The sequence below is a fragment of the Centrocercus urophasianus genome, unplaced genomic scaffold (genome assembly GCF_019232065.1).
Source record: "Centrocercus urophasianus isolate 14NV4802_14NV808 unplaced genomic scaffold, USGS_Curo_1.0 seq_16, whole genome shotgun sequence".
NCBI classification, from domain to species: domain Eukaryota; kingdom Metazoa; phylum Chordata; class Aves; order Galliformes; family Phasianidae; genus Centrocercus; species Centrocercus urophasianus.
The window spans coordinates 3,461,051-3,477,059 of NW_024884711.1; the positions used below are offsets into that span (position 1 = coordinate 3,461,051).

Here is a 16,009-nt window from a genome sequence, read left to right on the forward strand (position 1 = left end):
GTGGCCTAGGTGGAAATACTAAATACCTTATACACCCTTGGACATAAAGCTGTTCTTCCACAGGATCTGCACACAAATACGAAAGCAAACTGGACGTGATGGTCTGTGCTGATACACCTGTCCAAGATGTCAGTTCATGGCAGCAGAAAGTTAAGGTTTGATGTAAACATTAATCCTCCTTTTATGCCGGAATCCAGTGAGATCACAGGACTTTCCCTACCTTCACATGACTACAGGACCTTCTGTGCTTGCAGAACAGCAGGCAGATTTACTCCTACAGGCAGGTGAAGAAATACATCTACAGCCAAGCACAGACACCTGTATAGAGATGTGCAGTTCTCAAAACGAAAGTCAAGCACTGAAAAGTGTAAGAAATGTCATTGCTTGGCTAGAGCTTCATTGCCTTAAGGGGTCACGCTGCCAGCATTTTAAAACTGAGAACAGTTCAGTTTTGTGTCCACATGGCCTCAGAGAGCACCAGGGTGGTGTGGTTTAATATGCAGAAATCAGGGAATGGCAGCGCAAAAGTAGCCCCTAAAACCTTAATTCCAGCAACTTATGCATACGTGAATAAGATGCAGTATTTAATTACATAATAATCATACATACTGCAACAGAATTTGCCCTGTAAATTGCTAATGTGACCACCATCAGAATTTCTCATCTTCCTATTTCCTCTGAAGCACAGGAGGACTTTAAAATGGATTTGAGCATGACAGCTTGCAAAGACTTCACCTTGACCCTCACATAGTGCTAGACATTCTCATGCACAGACAGATCAGTATACATTGCTAGCAGTTTTCTCCAGATGTATCCATTGTAAGCCATGGGGAAAATGCCATGAGGAACACACTAAGTAGCCAAAGTTTGAATTTCAAAACCAAGATTCGATTAAATCTGCATCTGCTTTTCTAGGGTGCTCAACAGGGTATTCTCACTGGGAACTATCTTGTCAAATGTTAACCTCCTACCCTGAGGTATGCTGGTGTTCCAAGCTGCAAGTTTTCATTCCTTGTTTAATTCTACAAGGAATAACATACCTGCCCACACGTACTCCTCGTCCTCAGAAGTCACACATGTAGGTCTTTTATTAATGCTATAAAGTATGTTCTTTGGAAAGCAATAGGTTGACACAAATCTCACCAAAAAACAAATGGACAAAAAAGCTCTACATAAACGTTATCTCGTTGTCACAATGCACAGATGGTGAAGATTTTAAGAACTTTGGAGCTGATCAGTTGGGACCTAAACATAATCCACATGATCCACTGGCTGGTTTTCATGTGAAAGCAGCCAAACGAGGAGGGCTATTTCAATAATTCTTGCTTAGATCGCCTTTCCTATTATACAGTGACTGCTCTTAATGTCACAAAATTGTTTTCAAGGGAAAAAAAAAATCCAAAGGAAAAAAAAAACAACCCCAAACACGTAACATGAAGAATTTTTTGAGTAACACTAAGGTGCTGGAACTAGAAGTCCCTCACATTCCTGCAACAAGGGACAACTCTCTGAGCCCAAAGAATTCTTCCTGAGGATGCTAAAGGCTCACAGGCTGCATTTCTAGTTCAAAAGACACAGTGAGTTGTATCAGATGCAAGTGTTTAGAGAAAGCTGGTTTTAAAAGAAACAGATTCAGTGTCTTTGTAGTTCTGCTCTTCTTTGGACACTAGGAAATAAAAGGTTGCTTTGGTAGCCTCCTGTTGAGCAAAGGTAAAAAATAAGCTGATAAGAACCCCAAAAAATGCTTAGTATCTTCGCTGTGCAGCAAGATTGAGGCAGTTCCCTAAGCATCCCACAGGCGTTCTTAACTTGTTTCTCTTCACCTTGGAGGCCCTACCTTCCCTGCCAGTAAGTTGCTTGGACATTGGACTAGATAATAGATAGCCTGAAGTCCTCCTCTGACTTACAAGTATTAAAATAAAAATCTTAAATCCAAACTGCTGAACATGAAGACAAATTAGGTATTCTTGCGTTTACTAAAACTGAGCGTGCAATTAACCACCTGCACAGCAGGATCCTCCAGCATTCTTCCCATTCCAACAACAACACAGTGTGACAGGTCTGTAAGCATCAGAGTACACATGGAAAACAAGCTTGATTACATTTCTAATGATAAAAACTTAGTAAGGTTTTCAAATTTCTACAGTATATTATAAAAAATGGGTTATTGCTTTTTTCACTCCAGAATCTGTCCAGACCCCACGATTTTGAAAACACTAGCAAAAAAGTTAATGCTCCTGTAAAATGGTAAAATGGATATCTAACACAAGTCTCTGACATTCAATTTTGTGCTTGGTGAGCTCAGCATTATTAGAGCAACTGCAGTAATAAATACCAGAGTATTTAAACACGGTGGTACAGGTTTACCAGCCCATTTTTTGTGCCACTGCCCTCACCTCAGCTTCCTTTTCGGCGCTCAGTAGCCAAACCTGGTGTATTAAAACTTCAATTATCCTACAAGAAATATGCAATTTAGCATTCCTTTTCAAAGCCCGTGTTGGTATCACTCAGCACAGCACTCTGCTGGGACTGCCTCACAGCACACAGCCACTTGGCTCGCCAGAGACTCAGAGCTTTTCCTCTCATTTTCAACTTGATGGATGTACTGAGTCTGTTCATTTATAGGAGAAAATTCAGAAAAAGAGCTCTTGCTGATTAATTGTGGCCTGCTTGGAGGTGGCATTTTGCTAGTCAATCAGAAGCAGCTCTCTAAGGTAAATCATACTTTCACATGTCTACACCCGTTCCTCCAATAGATCGTATCACTCCATATTTACACATGGGGCCATACTGTAGCACAAATAAGATGTCTAATGCATTTCAACTACCACTGTGAACTTATATTAATAAAGACTGAGTAGAAAGAGCAGAAATCAAATTAATTGTGCCCTCCTCATGCTTCAAATTGGTCAGAAGTCTTAGCCCAACCACACACCTATTACCTGACTAAAACAACTCTTAATAAAAACAAACAGCTCTGCACTGCCACTTTCTTACAACATGGCAAGTAAATACTCCAAGAGGGAGAAAAGGAGGGAGAAAAAAAGTAATGCACATGTACAAGCTACATGTACATGTACAAGTTCCTTTTATTAAGTTCTGTCAAACTGAAGCATACTCTGTTAACTTGTGTAGCCATTCAGCTAGTCTCAAATTTGCAGAGAGGAAACAAGGAGTGCATGTGCAATACAGGCATTACGTTTCTTTTTCACATTTTATAAAACTCAGAAATCTCTTTAGCTTACTTTGTACCCAAGCTATAGAGGACTATCAACACCTGGATATAATGGATAAAAGCACCATACTGAAGACCAAAGACGGTCAACCGTAGTGCTGATCCAGGACTGCAAGCAAAGCAGATTTTGGTTTAGGCTGTAAGCAGACAAGAACAAACCTACCTTTTCCTTTAAACAATGATAAATGTTCAGATCTATGTGCTATAGAAACAAAAATACTGTTGTTACCATTGAACTGAGATTGTAAGGACAGTAAGAGCATGACAGGCACAAAAACAGTCTTTGACTACAGCACGACTGTTCAATCGTCCCTTTCAACACAAGAATTAAGGGACAGCAAATGTAGTCTAAGGGTAGGTCCAACAAAACAGTCCCAAAAGGAGGTAATTCTCTGTACAGAATACAGCTAAACAGCAAAGTGTCTTTCCCTGAAGTACTATGGATATCAGAAAATTTACACAGGCTCAACAAAGCAACCAGGCAAATTCAGAGGGAAAAATCACAGAAGGCTTGTAAGTATGGAGGCAGGAAGTACCTCTGCTGCAGACTGCCTGCAGGCAGGAGGGTTTCCGAGGAAATGTGACCATGTGCCTGACTGTTCTGCTATTCTGCTCAACTGCTGCTATTCTGTCACTGCTGAAGAGAGAATATTGGATTTTTTCTCTCATCTGCTGTGGTTGTTTTTCTTTTATTTTTTAATCAACAACAGCTGCCTTTCTTTCTTTCATATTATTTAGGAAGTAGCTACAGATCAAAAGCTACACCTGCCCTTTGCTCATAAGCCACGTCTGAGGCACCATGACACAGACACACTCAGTACGTGCTAGCAGCAGAGCCCACCCATGGCATCCCAGCTGCTGCTCCACCTGGACCTTGAGCTTATCCTGTTCTTCGTTCAGAGCTGCTCGGTACAAGTCAACAGCCACCAGCATCTACTGAGGATTGCAATGCTGGGATGTCTGTCACTGCTACTTCAGCATCAATGAAAGGCAGAAGTGAACAGTGAGGACTACAGCACTTTTAAGGAGAGAAGTGCAATGGAGCTTTTTCTCAAGCAAAACACTGCAACTGTTTTTTCTTCAGCAAGGACAACAAACAAGTATTGTTTCCTATGGCTACCACAGAGAATAGCCTGTAGAAGACTGACAGGAAGTGTCTTGTGGCTTCTTATCATTACGGAGCTAGCCAGGAGATTGGATGGCTCCTGTCTATTACTCCACTGCATCAGTATGTTGAGACTTGCTTTCTGGAAGAGCTTCACTTCCTTCATTTTCTTTCAACCCCCTTTACCTCTGACTATCAGAGCATCCTTGACAAAGCTCTGTGACAAACTGATGGCCCATAGCACACACTCTTAATCGATACTTTCATTAACCGACTTTCACTGAGTTGTTGGAAGTCTCAAGGTGAAGTGAGGTTAGTAGCACTGCTTTGGGATACATAAAGCATGTATGGGAGCTGCAAGGCACAGCGGGGCAATTTGTAATGTCAAATAGCACCTCTCAGCAACTCACCAGAATGGAGCCTGCTGTGTACGGAACATGGATGCTATCACTGACAGTTTCATGGAAGGTGGCACTGATGACACAGGGTCCAGAGCAGAAGATTATTTCAAAGCTGTTAAGACATGCATGCACCTTGGACATCACTTTGTCCATAATACAAATCCTATCATGCTACATTTTACATGAGCTGTAGTTTAGAGAGCACAGTAGTGTTTTTCTGCACCAGCACTGCAATACTTACAGATAGTTCATCATTTGGTGATAACTTGGGCATAGAAAGCACTCTGTAAAAATCCAACTCCTCTCTTTTACACACAAATCACAGTCAAATTCATGCTTTTCTAGAACAAAGAATAGCAGGAAACCTAATTCAGATTTCTAATTCCTTTATTACATGATATAATTATATTTCACCAGATTACTTTTGCCTCGCAACGTAGCTGCATTTATAATTGTTTGTTGCCCAGCTCAAGGTTAAGTGAAGAAACAGCCTCAGCTGAGATTCTGTTTAAGCCCTTATTTTTCACAATGTGCTACAAAAGATTAATTGCTTTATATTCTTCAGTGAAGATGGAATTAAAATTGCTGTTTGATATGAACTATTAATGCAGCAATCATTTTGAAGTTTCTTAAAATTAATACATTTCCTCTCCTTTGCTTAATCCATAAAGTGGCACTTGGCAACCTTAAAAATTTAATTTTTGGAAGGACCTGTAAAAAATCCAGTCCTCTGCACTCCTACAGACTCACTATCTGCTGAAAGGCAGCTCTCAACAAAGAGCAAAATGGCAATCCAACAATACTGAGCAGATCCTATTGAAGACATTCTGTTTTTATCAGCACGCTTCTTAGAAGTCCTAAGGACAGTGCTGAAGTGTATAAATTGTGTTGATAACACAACCTGACAAAAAGTGCAAGGATACTTATATGTAGCCTAAATATCTGCCTGCTCAGAGAAACCTGCACTTTTTAATGCCACGAGACTAAGAGCTTTCAGAGGGATGCTTTATTTTAACATATATATATATATTGTCTGAATCATTTATAACCAAACAGGGCCAAAGGTACATCAAAGCTGCTCCAAAAGTAATGCCTCTTGTTTTATTGCGTTGGTTTACAACATCAGGGGTGGATGCTGGTGGTATGGCAGCAGGGGTTGAACCTTCCCACCAAAATGCCATTACATGTTGTTGATGTGTGCTGGATGACAGCAGAGGGGCAGTCTGACCAAATGGCATCTGCTATGGAAGTGCAGATGAAGCAAAGGTGTGTCACCACATCCCTCCATGCGGAAAATATTCCCACTCATGTTTACTGACACTTGCTAAATGTTTATGGAGACCAAACAGTGGGATGTGAGCACAGTGAGGAGGTGGGCCGTACACTTCAGCAGCGGTGACAGCAACACTGGGTCACCTCTTCTGGTGCAGATTTTTATGAGCATGGCACACAGGCTCTTGTTCACTGCTAGCAAAAATGCATAGCTAGTAGTGGTGACTATGTTGAAAAATAGTGTTTTGCAGCCAAGACTTTGCTATATCAAATGGTATTACTATGTTCTTTGTATCTGTTGCAGCATCCATGGAGATAAATAGAAGGCATTACTTTTGGAGTGACCTACGTATATAGTCTAAATGTGCTTGCTTAGAAATGGTAGCTTTTTTAAAGTAACTTCTCTGGGCTAAGATGTTCCAGAAGGACTTAATTCTAACCTGATTTGCTTTGCCCAAGTCACGTAAAACTGGATGGGACTACTTTTGTTTGCATGGCAAGTCCACTCAATGTGTTACGGCTGTGGGTTTTTTTGTATAGGCAAATCCAAGCAATAAAAAAAATAAATATGATGAGAAATTCAAACACTTGTAAAAACATGACTTGCTTTGAACAGTACTGTTAAAGACAGCACACATAATCCTACATGCATGATCCCAAAAGCTAATTACCATTTTCATTATTCAGTGGAAACCCTAGGTGCTCAACATTTCACAGACAGTGAATAGGCAGTGAATGAATGAGCAGCTGTGACTGTAAAAGCATTTTCTTTCTTTCTCTGATTTATCTAAGAAAATGAACATTTTTAGAGACAGCCAACTGCCTGGAATTGGAAGGCTGAGACCTACCTTAATATTCCTTTAGTCCTGGATGCATGTTCTTTGCTGCATCTCAAGGGTGAAAAAAAAACTCTTCACATTTCTATGCATGGTTCTTAGCACAGAGAGCTCTCAAGGCTAGCTGTGGCTCTTAGGCACTGCTGAAGTACAATAATCATTATTACACAGAGTGGCCTCTCCTTTTCCTTAAGCACTGGTGTGGTGGTAGACAAAAGATTGTCTCTTACCAAGACACTGAGATTCTGGGCACTACACTGGAAATAAAAATGAAATTGAGAACAAGCCTAAAGAAGAAAAATCCGTGTTAAAATACTTATAATCTTAACTCTTACAGACAAGCTGGGATAAAAGTTTGCTTAATTTCCCATTATCCAGGTAAGGTTGGCTTAGGGATTCAAACTTTCACACTGTGGAAACATCTAGGTTAAAAAAGAGCATTTTTGTAAAAATGAATTTTTGTTCAACACACTGAGTAATGACTTGTCTCTCCATCCTGAAAATAAGATTCCTGATGAGGATAGAGTCATCTCTCACCAACAGCTCATAATCAAAAGCAGGAAAAGCAGGTCTAAGTAGCACTGATCACTTAGCATAGGCCATGTTAGTTCTGGAGTGAATTTATGTAAAATGACTTGTATTCATAGCTAGATCTCAAGACTGGCAGCAAAGGCTGAGTAAAGAATTGCCACTTTCCCTTCTCAATCTGTATCCCATTAGCCATGAGGGAGTCTTCACCACAGTCTGCAGCAAGAAAACATGAGTTTATCCTTATCGTTCATAATGATAAATGCCAGAGATGCCCACTGAAAGTGAAACCTCAGCAGGGACCATGTATCACTAGTAATAACAGAAATAATCAAGCTGTTGTTAGAACCAGACACTCAGACAGCAAATTCAATTTTTTTATTTTGTGCCCAATAACAATGACAGCTCCTAGCCCTCATGCATTACAATTAGCTCCCGCTGCAGGAATGCTCCCTGCTCTGGTGAATAATGAGCACACTGCAAAGATGAGCAGGACCTGGGGAAGAGTTGGAGAAGTGCTGGGAGAGGCACCACACATCCTTGCCTGTCGCTAAGGAAACCAGCTCCCGTGTTTGGGGATGCTCTAAAGAGTTTGACTCATTCACACTCCCACAGCATGAGCCTCACTTCCCGTCACTGGCAATTAAGACGATTATTTAACAACACATCCAGTCTATGTGGTGGTAAACCAAAAAGAAAATGTCCTTGCACGTGGCCTTGCATAGGGCTATGTTCTTGCAGCTGGCTTATGCAAACAGTAACTGACTGTAACTAAAGACTGAACAAAATCTAGGTAAAGTCTCCGGCAGCTTTTCACATATCAGCAGGGCAGGTCACCAAAACACTGCTTCAGTTCATGGGATATCACTTTTTAACTCCTCTCCACTACCACAGAAGACACTGTGGCCTTTCTTTCAGGCAGCTCACGCCTCTTTTGAGCCCCACAGTCTACAGACCTCCTGTAAGAAGCGTGCCTGAAGCAGCACTGGAGATGTCCTCCATCTCCCAGATGAGGAGTTCTGACAGTGGTGGTGTTCCACTCATTCTAGCAATGGGGAGAGGAATTGGCAAAAGAAAAAAATTATTAAGAAAATATGAAAACCTTTGCTGTAAAGGGCTACAAACATAAACCTCTCAATTATTCAGAGCTGGAAAATTTCATCACAAGAAGTGGAAGCGCTGTGCACTGATAGAACACAGAATTAGCAATAGAGATGATGTATGACTTGGCAAAGAAAAGACAGAAATACAAAGATTCTTTGCAGACATTGTTTAATACCTCAGAGTGCTCCCTACATCTTAGCATGGCCTCTGCAATTTTTTGCAAGGGATGTTTTTTAGTGTGCTACTCATTGCACAGTGCTGCTAGAAATCTTTTCTCTCTCTGTTTACTCCTGGTTATTAACAAGTGTGACATTAATACTTATTTAGTAACATATATATGTATATATATATGTATTTCAGTCTGAAACTCTAGGAATATATCAGAAATAACTTAGATTTTAACTAGAACTAGGAAAGTTGAACAAAACTTGAGAAAATTTAGAAGAAAAGCCCCAAAATGCCTGTCTTAAGATCCATACAAATTTCAGTTTACCAGGGTTCTCTTCCCTCAATATTTCCTCCCTCTCAGTGTGAATGCAGAACACATGAGGCATGTGAAAAGGAGCAGAGCTGTTCAACGGAAGTTATTCTGCCTTTTAATTTTCAAGATCCAGAATGCTAGAGGAATTTAGTGGTACTCATTCTGCTACTAATTTAAATTACAGTTACTCTGTAAAACCAGATGCTTGTCGCTTATTGGTGCACCTTTTTTGCTTAGCGCCTGAAGGACAATTTCACTTAGTGTTTCTAAGACTAGAAATTTCAAAGCTTTTTGTCTCACCCAGCCACCTCCTGACAAGTCCTACATGCAGTAATACCTTCAGACCCCTCTTTCATCTACCTAAGGGAAGCGATGCAGGAAAGGTAGAGAACACTCCAGAATAGCCAAGATCCTGGTGATCGTTTTCCCATCAGTGAAAAACGTAAGACCTCCTTGGGCCAAAGAATGTGGAATTCTCACCCCAGAGGAATGCCTGAATTGTATGGTTTGCCTCCAGCACTACATTTAAATATCTAAAACAGTAAGGCTCTGTCTGTCCTGTTCCTGTCACAATTCTGTTACAGTGAGAGATACCCCCTTGAATGCTCCTCAAGAAAAGCAGTGTCTGCTGAAAAAATACAGCATTTGCAATTCTGGTTGTTCAATACAGATGGACACCTTCAGTACAATTCTCTTCCAGTAGTGCAGTAAGCAATTACTGTTGGAAAAACAGCTTCTTTAGATAATTAGATACTTAAAATTTGAAGTTGTTTATGTTTATATACGCACAGAAATTATTGGTGGCATTATGCAAACAAATCTGTCATGGACCATGAGCTCCTGTCAGACTGCTAATGAAAGCAGTAAGCTATAATCTTTCTTTATAAGGTTCTGTAATGACCACCATAACAAACCAAATTTTTTTTTTCTAGTGCTGCACATTACCTTTCCTCCACTTTTTTTTCCTTCTCAGTGTCAGTTTCTAGTGACATATGCTTTTGGAAGACAGAAAAGATGAAGGAGATTTGAACATAGCACTGTTTCACTGCATTGACACCAAAAAGTTTAAATCGAACAAAAAATCAGTATTTCATTGTCAATTTGAGTCTATTTGTAGTTAAGCAAATTTACGGATTCTGTTAAGGTACATTTTGTCTTTACTTAAAATTTGTTTTCTAGATGCATGAGAGATTCATTTACCTCTTTTTTTTCTTACTGGAAAGCAGTAAAGCCCACTAACAGTCATTCATCAGAAATATTAATTGTCCTCTGTGACAAACACCTGCTGTTGACACAATATCCACGCACACTTCCTAAGCAGAGATTTTGCATCTGGACAGTGTTCAGACACATCCCTTCCTCATACAACATCTTCCTTTTGTCAAAGGTACAATTGTACATAATGAATTGCTCTGCTTTTAGGACTAAGTGTAGATCTCCTATGAAATCTGAGCATACCAGTGCTATCTGGACACTGAAACAAGTTATAAAGGAAACATCTGTTGATTCTCAAACAAACCAAAAATCCTAAAACCACTATATTGACTGAAGGAACTGCAGACCAGCCACTTATGCTGAATACCATCTTATTTTCTCTGGATATATTACAGTGCAAACTTTTGGCTGAAAAAATATTTCAACCGAATGCTAAAAGCTTTGGCTTTAATTTCCTTAGTAGAAAATCTTCATTGCCGATGCAAAACACATGCCACATGTTTTTACCATACAACTGTGTGACAAACCAAGCTAACTGCCTTTCAGTTGCCCAGCCTAAACAAGAATCTAAACATGATTTTATCCATAAAATTTATGTAGTACTCTGAAATTATCTGGAACATGCGAGACAGACACACAATAATGAATCAAAGTAGGAAAAAAAAAAATCATAAAAAAAACATAATTTGTTGCAGCTTGTTCATTGGTGAACAGCAATAACAGTTATATATCCCAAAGTAATACTCATGTACTTATCCCTCTCATCTTTATGAAGCACTTAAAAGATGAAAAATCCTCTAAGTGCAGTGCACTTACTGTAATGAAAGTAAATACAGACACACAGACATAAGATAGCCCATTGCTGATTTCTTCTACCATGGTGAAACGCAAATCATTACTGACTTGTCATCAATATATCTCTATTTTTTATTCAACCACAATAACCAGGATTTAACGCTTTCAAAACCACCAACATAAAGGTGACTGGTTGAAGAAGGAAATACTGATGATGTTAGAGGTGCAATTTATAGAGTACAGCTAGATGAGAATACAATAACATATTTGCTTCATACTTTTACAGAACTGGGCATTGAGAAGTATTCAACATGCTGACATGCTAATAGCAAGATACATGCACACTCTGAAAAAAAGCAGCATTCTGCTTTTGAGAACAGTCCTCTGAGCAGAATGCACCTAACATGCTCTGTGCATGCCCTGGTGTGGCATCCTGTCTTGACTCAGACAATATCTGGAATCACTGCCAATGCACAGAACTGGATACTATAATAGTGCAGAAGATGCACCATGAAGAAGTGTTATGATGGCACGTATCCAAGTGAAAAAGTATTTCTGCTCATGCAATGTGCTACCAAAACATCAAATATCACATCTTTGACTGGGTCCTGAATAGAAACAAATATGAAAGTAAAAATCTTCATGGATAACATGCTTCTGCTAGGAATTGTGTCACTTCTCATGCAAGCTTTAAATAAAAAAAAGAAAAAATAAAAAGTAAATAAGAATTTCTCATCCTTCTCTCCAAATAATTGATTGCTGTCAGAACTCTAATCTAATATTAGGTGAGCTCATCTTTTTTTCTGCCTTGGAGCCATTTTAACTTAATATTGCTCTCCTTCCAGAACCATGAGAGAATACAGACACCCTTAGCCACTACAGATGCTGCACTGATATTTTACTTCATCTGCTTGCTATAAAAGTCATCAATATCGCTCTGCTCCTGAAAAGACCTTTTCTAAGAAAAATGAAAACAAATTGCTGGCATTAGATCAGACTTCGATCTCTGCAGCCCTAAATGGGAAAACCAAAATCCAAACTCCCCACTGGTGCTTTGACACCTTCCAAAAGCCCCTTCAAGAAGGCAAACTTTATATTTAATAAAGCATTTTTCCAGGCTGATACTGCCATGTGAGCAGTCAATAAGCCCAGGCAGCCAGCCTGGCTCTGGGAGAGCCTACCTGCACTGCAGCCATGAGCAACGTGAGCTCTTCATAGAAATCATTCCTAAAATCAGTCTTTTGCTTGCCTCTTTCCCAGCTGTTCCCCCTTCCCATCGTCAATACCCTCTACCTGTGCTCTGTTTCAGCAACTCTGTTCTCTGTCACATCTCCCTTTTGCCATCCCTAGTTACCTCCAGCACAAGCACGACCTGCTCCCCGCTGTTCTGGAGCACAGTAGGGAAACAGTGGTCTGAAATACTCAGTCCACAGTTGCTATTCTCCAACCAATACACATTTCTAGGAAGGTTTAGAAGTGTTTTTCTTTTTTATGTTTTCCTCGCCTGGTTTCTGAAGGATACATTTGTGTGATTACCATGTCAGTCTTCCTCAAATAACCCCCAAAGTAACTTTGCTCAGTGTCTACTTTCTATCAGGTTTGACAGATGGAAACTGAGAGGACATGATTCTTCTGAAGGCTCATAACAGCAAGTGGCTTGAAGGAGAAACATGCCACAAAGGCACAGCAGAAGCTACCAATTATCTGCAATATGCAGGTGTCCATCCTTGGACACCAGATCACTGAAATTTCAGTCATCACTTCATATTCTTTCAGTGATCAACTATGACCATGAATGTTACCTCCTAAACATTTAACTGACCTAAAAGTGCTCCTGACACTCTCCATTTCCTGCCTCAGAAGCAACTTTTGACATTACAAAGTTGGTAACACAATCTGTATTGGCTTAGCTAAAACTACTTCTGCAGATTCTCAGTAACTTCCCAGATTCCAGTCAAAATCTCAAGTTGAAGAGATTTACAAAACTAAACAAAACACCAGAAACATAGGATGGAATTCACTTTGCTGTAGGCTGTAGTTCCTTTTCTTTGGAGGCACAGTGCAATACTGAGCCCCAACAGCAGCCACATCCTGATGGCACAAGGGGGATAACATCTCCATCCTGGTGCACATCCAAGGTGACCCAGCTCAGGAGCCTACCTTCATGAATTGATCCCTGCATCGTATCACAAGGAAAAGATCTGTAGGAACCTTCAGGCTGCTTCCTGTAATGCCTGTCATATGCTCAGACAAGAATTATCTAGAAGGATGTATCTGAGCACAAAGGATGAAGCAGTTTGAGGAATTTGTTCCCAGTCAAGTCTCAAGATTTGAGAATAGCTAAATGCTTGCAGTTGCCACAGCAGGGAGTCTAAACCGTAGTCAAAATGTTTTCATTTTGAAACGAGATAAGAATAATGTTTCCAAGTGAGCAGGCAGCTGAAAGAGTGAATAGCAGGAAAAGATTGATGCGCCAGAGATTTTACAGTCTCCTTGACTCACGTTTTCCAAACATCCACAGAAAATGATGCAGTAAACAGAAACAAAATTTGTATTTGCATCTCTGCACTGTCTGCACTCAAATGTAATGGCTACTGTGCTAAAATGTATCTTTAAAATTATGACAACCTCAAGATCAAAGAGCTGAATTGTCTCCAGAACATCACTTAAGCATTTCAGACCATCTTCTTTGCTTCATTTACTATAAGCCCCACTATCCTACAGATGCAGCATTAAACTGATAAATATGCTTTCATAATAACACAGCAAAGCCAGATGTCTTTTAAGTTGATTTGTATTTGGGTTCAAAGATCCACTACATTGAGATAATAAATATGGTGCCAGACCGCCAGGCATGAGAAGCTACAAGAGACAGATGACCTTTGTGCAATATCTCACCTCCTTCTTTCTCAGGAATGTAGAACTAGAAAGTTAGGAAAGCAGACACTGACAGCCACCACAAAACCATCCAAAACAACATCATTTTTATTAAAGCATAGAACAGCTTTAAAAAACAAACAAAAGAAAAGAGTAATCAGTTGCTTAGTTGTAGCTGTGTTTGCTGTGTCTTTGTTTCCTTAAGCGGCTGAGAGAACAAGAACAAAATTGCCAGCAGTCACATTACAAAGACAGGGTGACAAGCTGGATGACCCTGTACGTCTTGTTCACATCTTGTGTCTGGGTTCTTGACTTGCATCTTAAAAGGCTTTCCTATCAATGCCTTTGCAGGAACCTGCTATGCCATTCAGAGGAGTTTCTGTCAAACCCAGACAGAAAGATGAATGCTTTTCCCTACCCGGCAGATATGTAATTGCAAGCCCTACCAGGAAACAGCACCACCTCCTTGGGGTTACTGTTAAGAGATATTATGTGAATGGAGGTTTGCACTAAAGAAACAGACAACTGATGACTTAAACAAAAACCTCCAAAGCCAGAAAAGCTGTTTATTCGTTTGAAACGCAAGGACTCTTCCACAAGCGTAACCCTGCCCTCCCCAGCATGCACCTACCCATGTCTGCCTCTCTTACTCTGGTGTCATCAGGAGTGGCATGACACAGCAGGAAAAGAGACCGGTTCACTGTGAGACCTGCTACTCACTCTCTTACAGTGTAACGGCCCCCCTTCCAGCTGGACATTCCTGTAGAACTGCTCCCTCTGGCCCCAACCTCAAGGACCACCTCACTGCTTCCCAGGCCCAGGTACAGCAGAAGGTGGTAGGGCACAACCAAGACGAACACAGCACCAACCCGGTCTGCGCTGTTACAAATCTTTGGCATGGGGCTGAAACATGTCATTTTACAAATGTTTTGTGGAGTTTGCATGATGAAGGGTAAAACCGTGCCTTGAAGATGTACTGTGATTGCTCATGTTCTCTCTGTGCCCCTGTCATGCAGAGCACCAAGGACATGGCACTGCATACAGGACAGCAGTGGTGGAGAATGCAATCTCCATTCTTCCATTGCTCGGTATCTCCAAGCACAGTTTCTCGATTTTCAACATATTTTCAAAGAAAACAGCAACCAACTTTCTCCACTATTTTTCAGTTCACAATTAAAACGCAACCAATAAATTTCATAAGCAAAAGGCACTGTGAGTAGATGGAGAAATGACTAATAGAGGTAAATACCTGCTTGCTGTGCAGTCTGTGGGATTTGTTGACTCCGCTGTGCATTGTACTGAACTGAGGCAATGGGTCTGTACTGCTGAGTTGTTGAGGTAGGGTACTGACCAGATGGGTAATAATACACTGGCATCTGCAGGAAGAGAGAAATAGAGACAACAGAACCTAACTATGTACTCTGAAACTCTTTAGTGTTTTACATTTACAAAACAAAACAAAAAAAAAAGGAAGGAGAGCATGAGTTAAAGTAAATAGGTCAGCAATAACTGCAATCAAGAGGACAGATTTGCATCACACCTCTTCAAGCACTGCTGGTTGCTTTCAGCTCTGCTAGGAAAAGGGCTGCTACACAGTTTGCTCTCTGTGCTTTAAGAAATAGATGGAAAAAAGTGGCAGTGAGAAGAGACAAAAACACATGATGCATATGCAGAAAACTACACACAAACTAAAGAAATTGCTGTAAAATATCAAATGCTGCAGAAAAATGAATGCAAGTGACACCATTTGTATTAACATAACACACAGAGACAGCACATTAAACCACAAAGTGAATGCTGGGGGACACGGTCAGTTTGAGGCAAAACTGGAGTAAAAAATATATAGGAGAGATAGCGGGAAAGATAGAATGCATATTGCTGTGATACTTGTACAAAACTATTATTAAATTCCTACTTTTATTAGCTACATGCTTATGTCAACACTTCCCTTTTAAGCTTCTCTCATACCTGGTGTGCAAAAACAGTCACAGTGGTTTTCTTGGGGGAGCTAAGGGTAGGCACTGATCCAGCAAGTTCTGCTAAGGGGGCTTCTCTTTTCTGTTATTACTACAGAACAACATGTACTACATCACCTCACCATGGAGCTGAACATGAAGGCTGAGGGTGACTGGAGCTAGAGATTTTTCCTGTACAAGCTAT

At 40.4% G+C, this 16,009-nt stretch overlaps 1 protein-coding gene across 1 annotated transcript in view; it reads right to left on the bottom strand.

Moving 5' to 3' along the window:
* The window catches only part of ARPP21 (cAMP regulated phosphoprotein 21), a 100,670-nt gene that overhangs the window by 20,761 nt on the left and 63,900 nt on the right, over nt 1–16,009 (bottom strand). Inside the window, exon 20 of the mRNA XM_042817506.1 lies at nt 15,099–15,225. Coding sequence (XP_042673440.1) covers nt 15,099–15,225 — 127 coding nt within the window. The remainder of the gene's footprint in view (nt 1–15,098; nt 15,226–16,009) is intronic.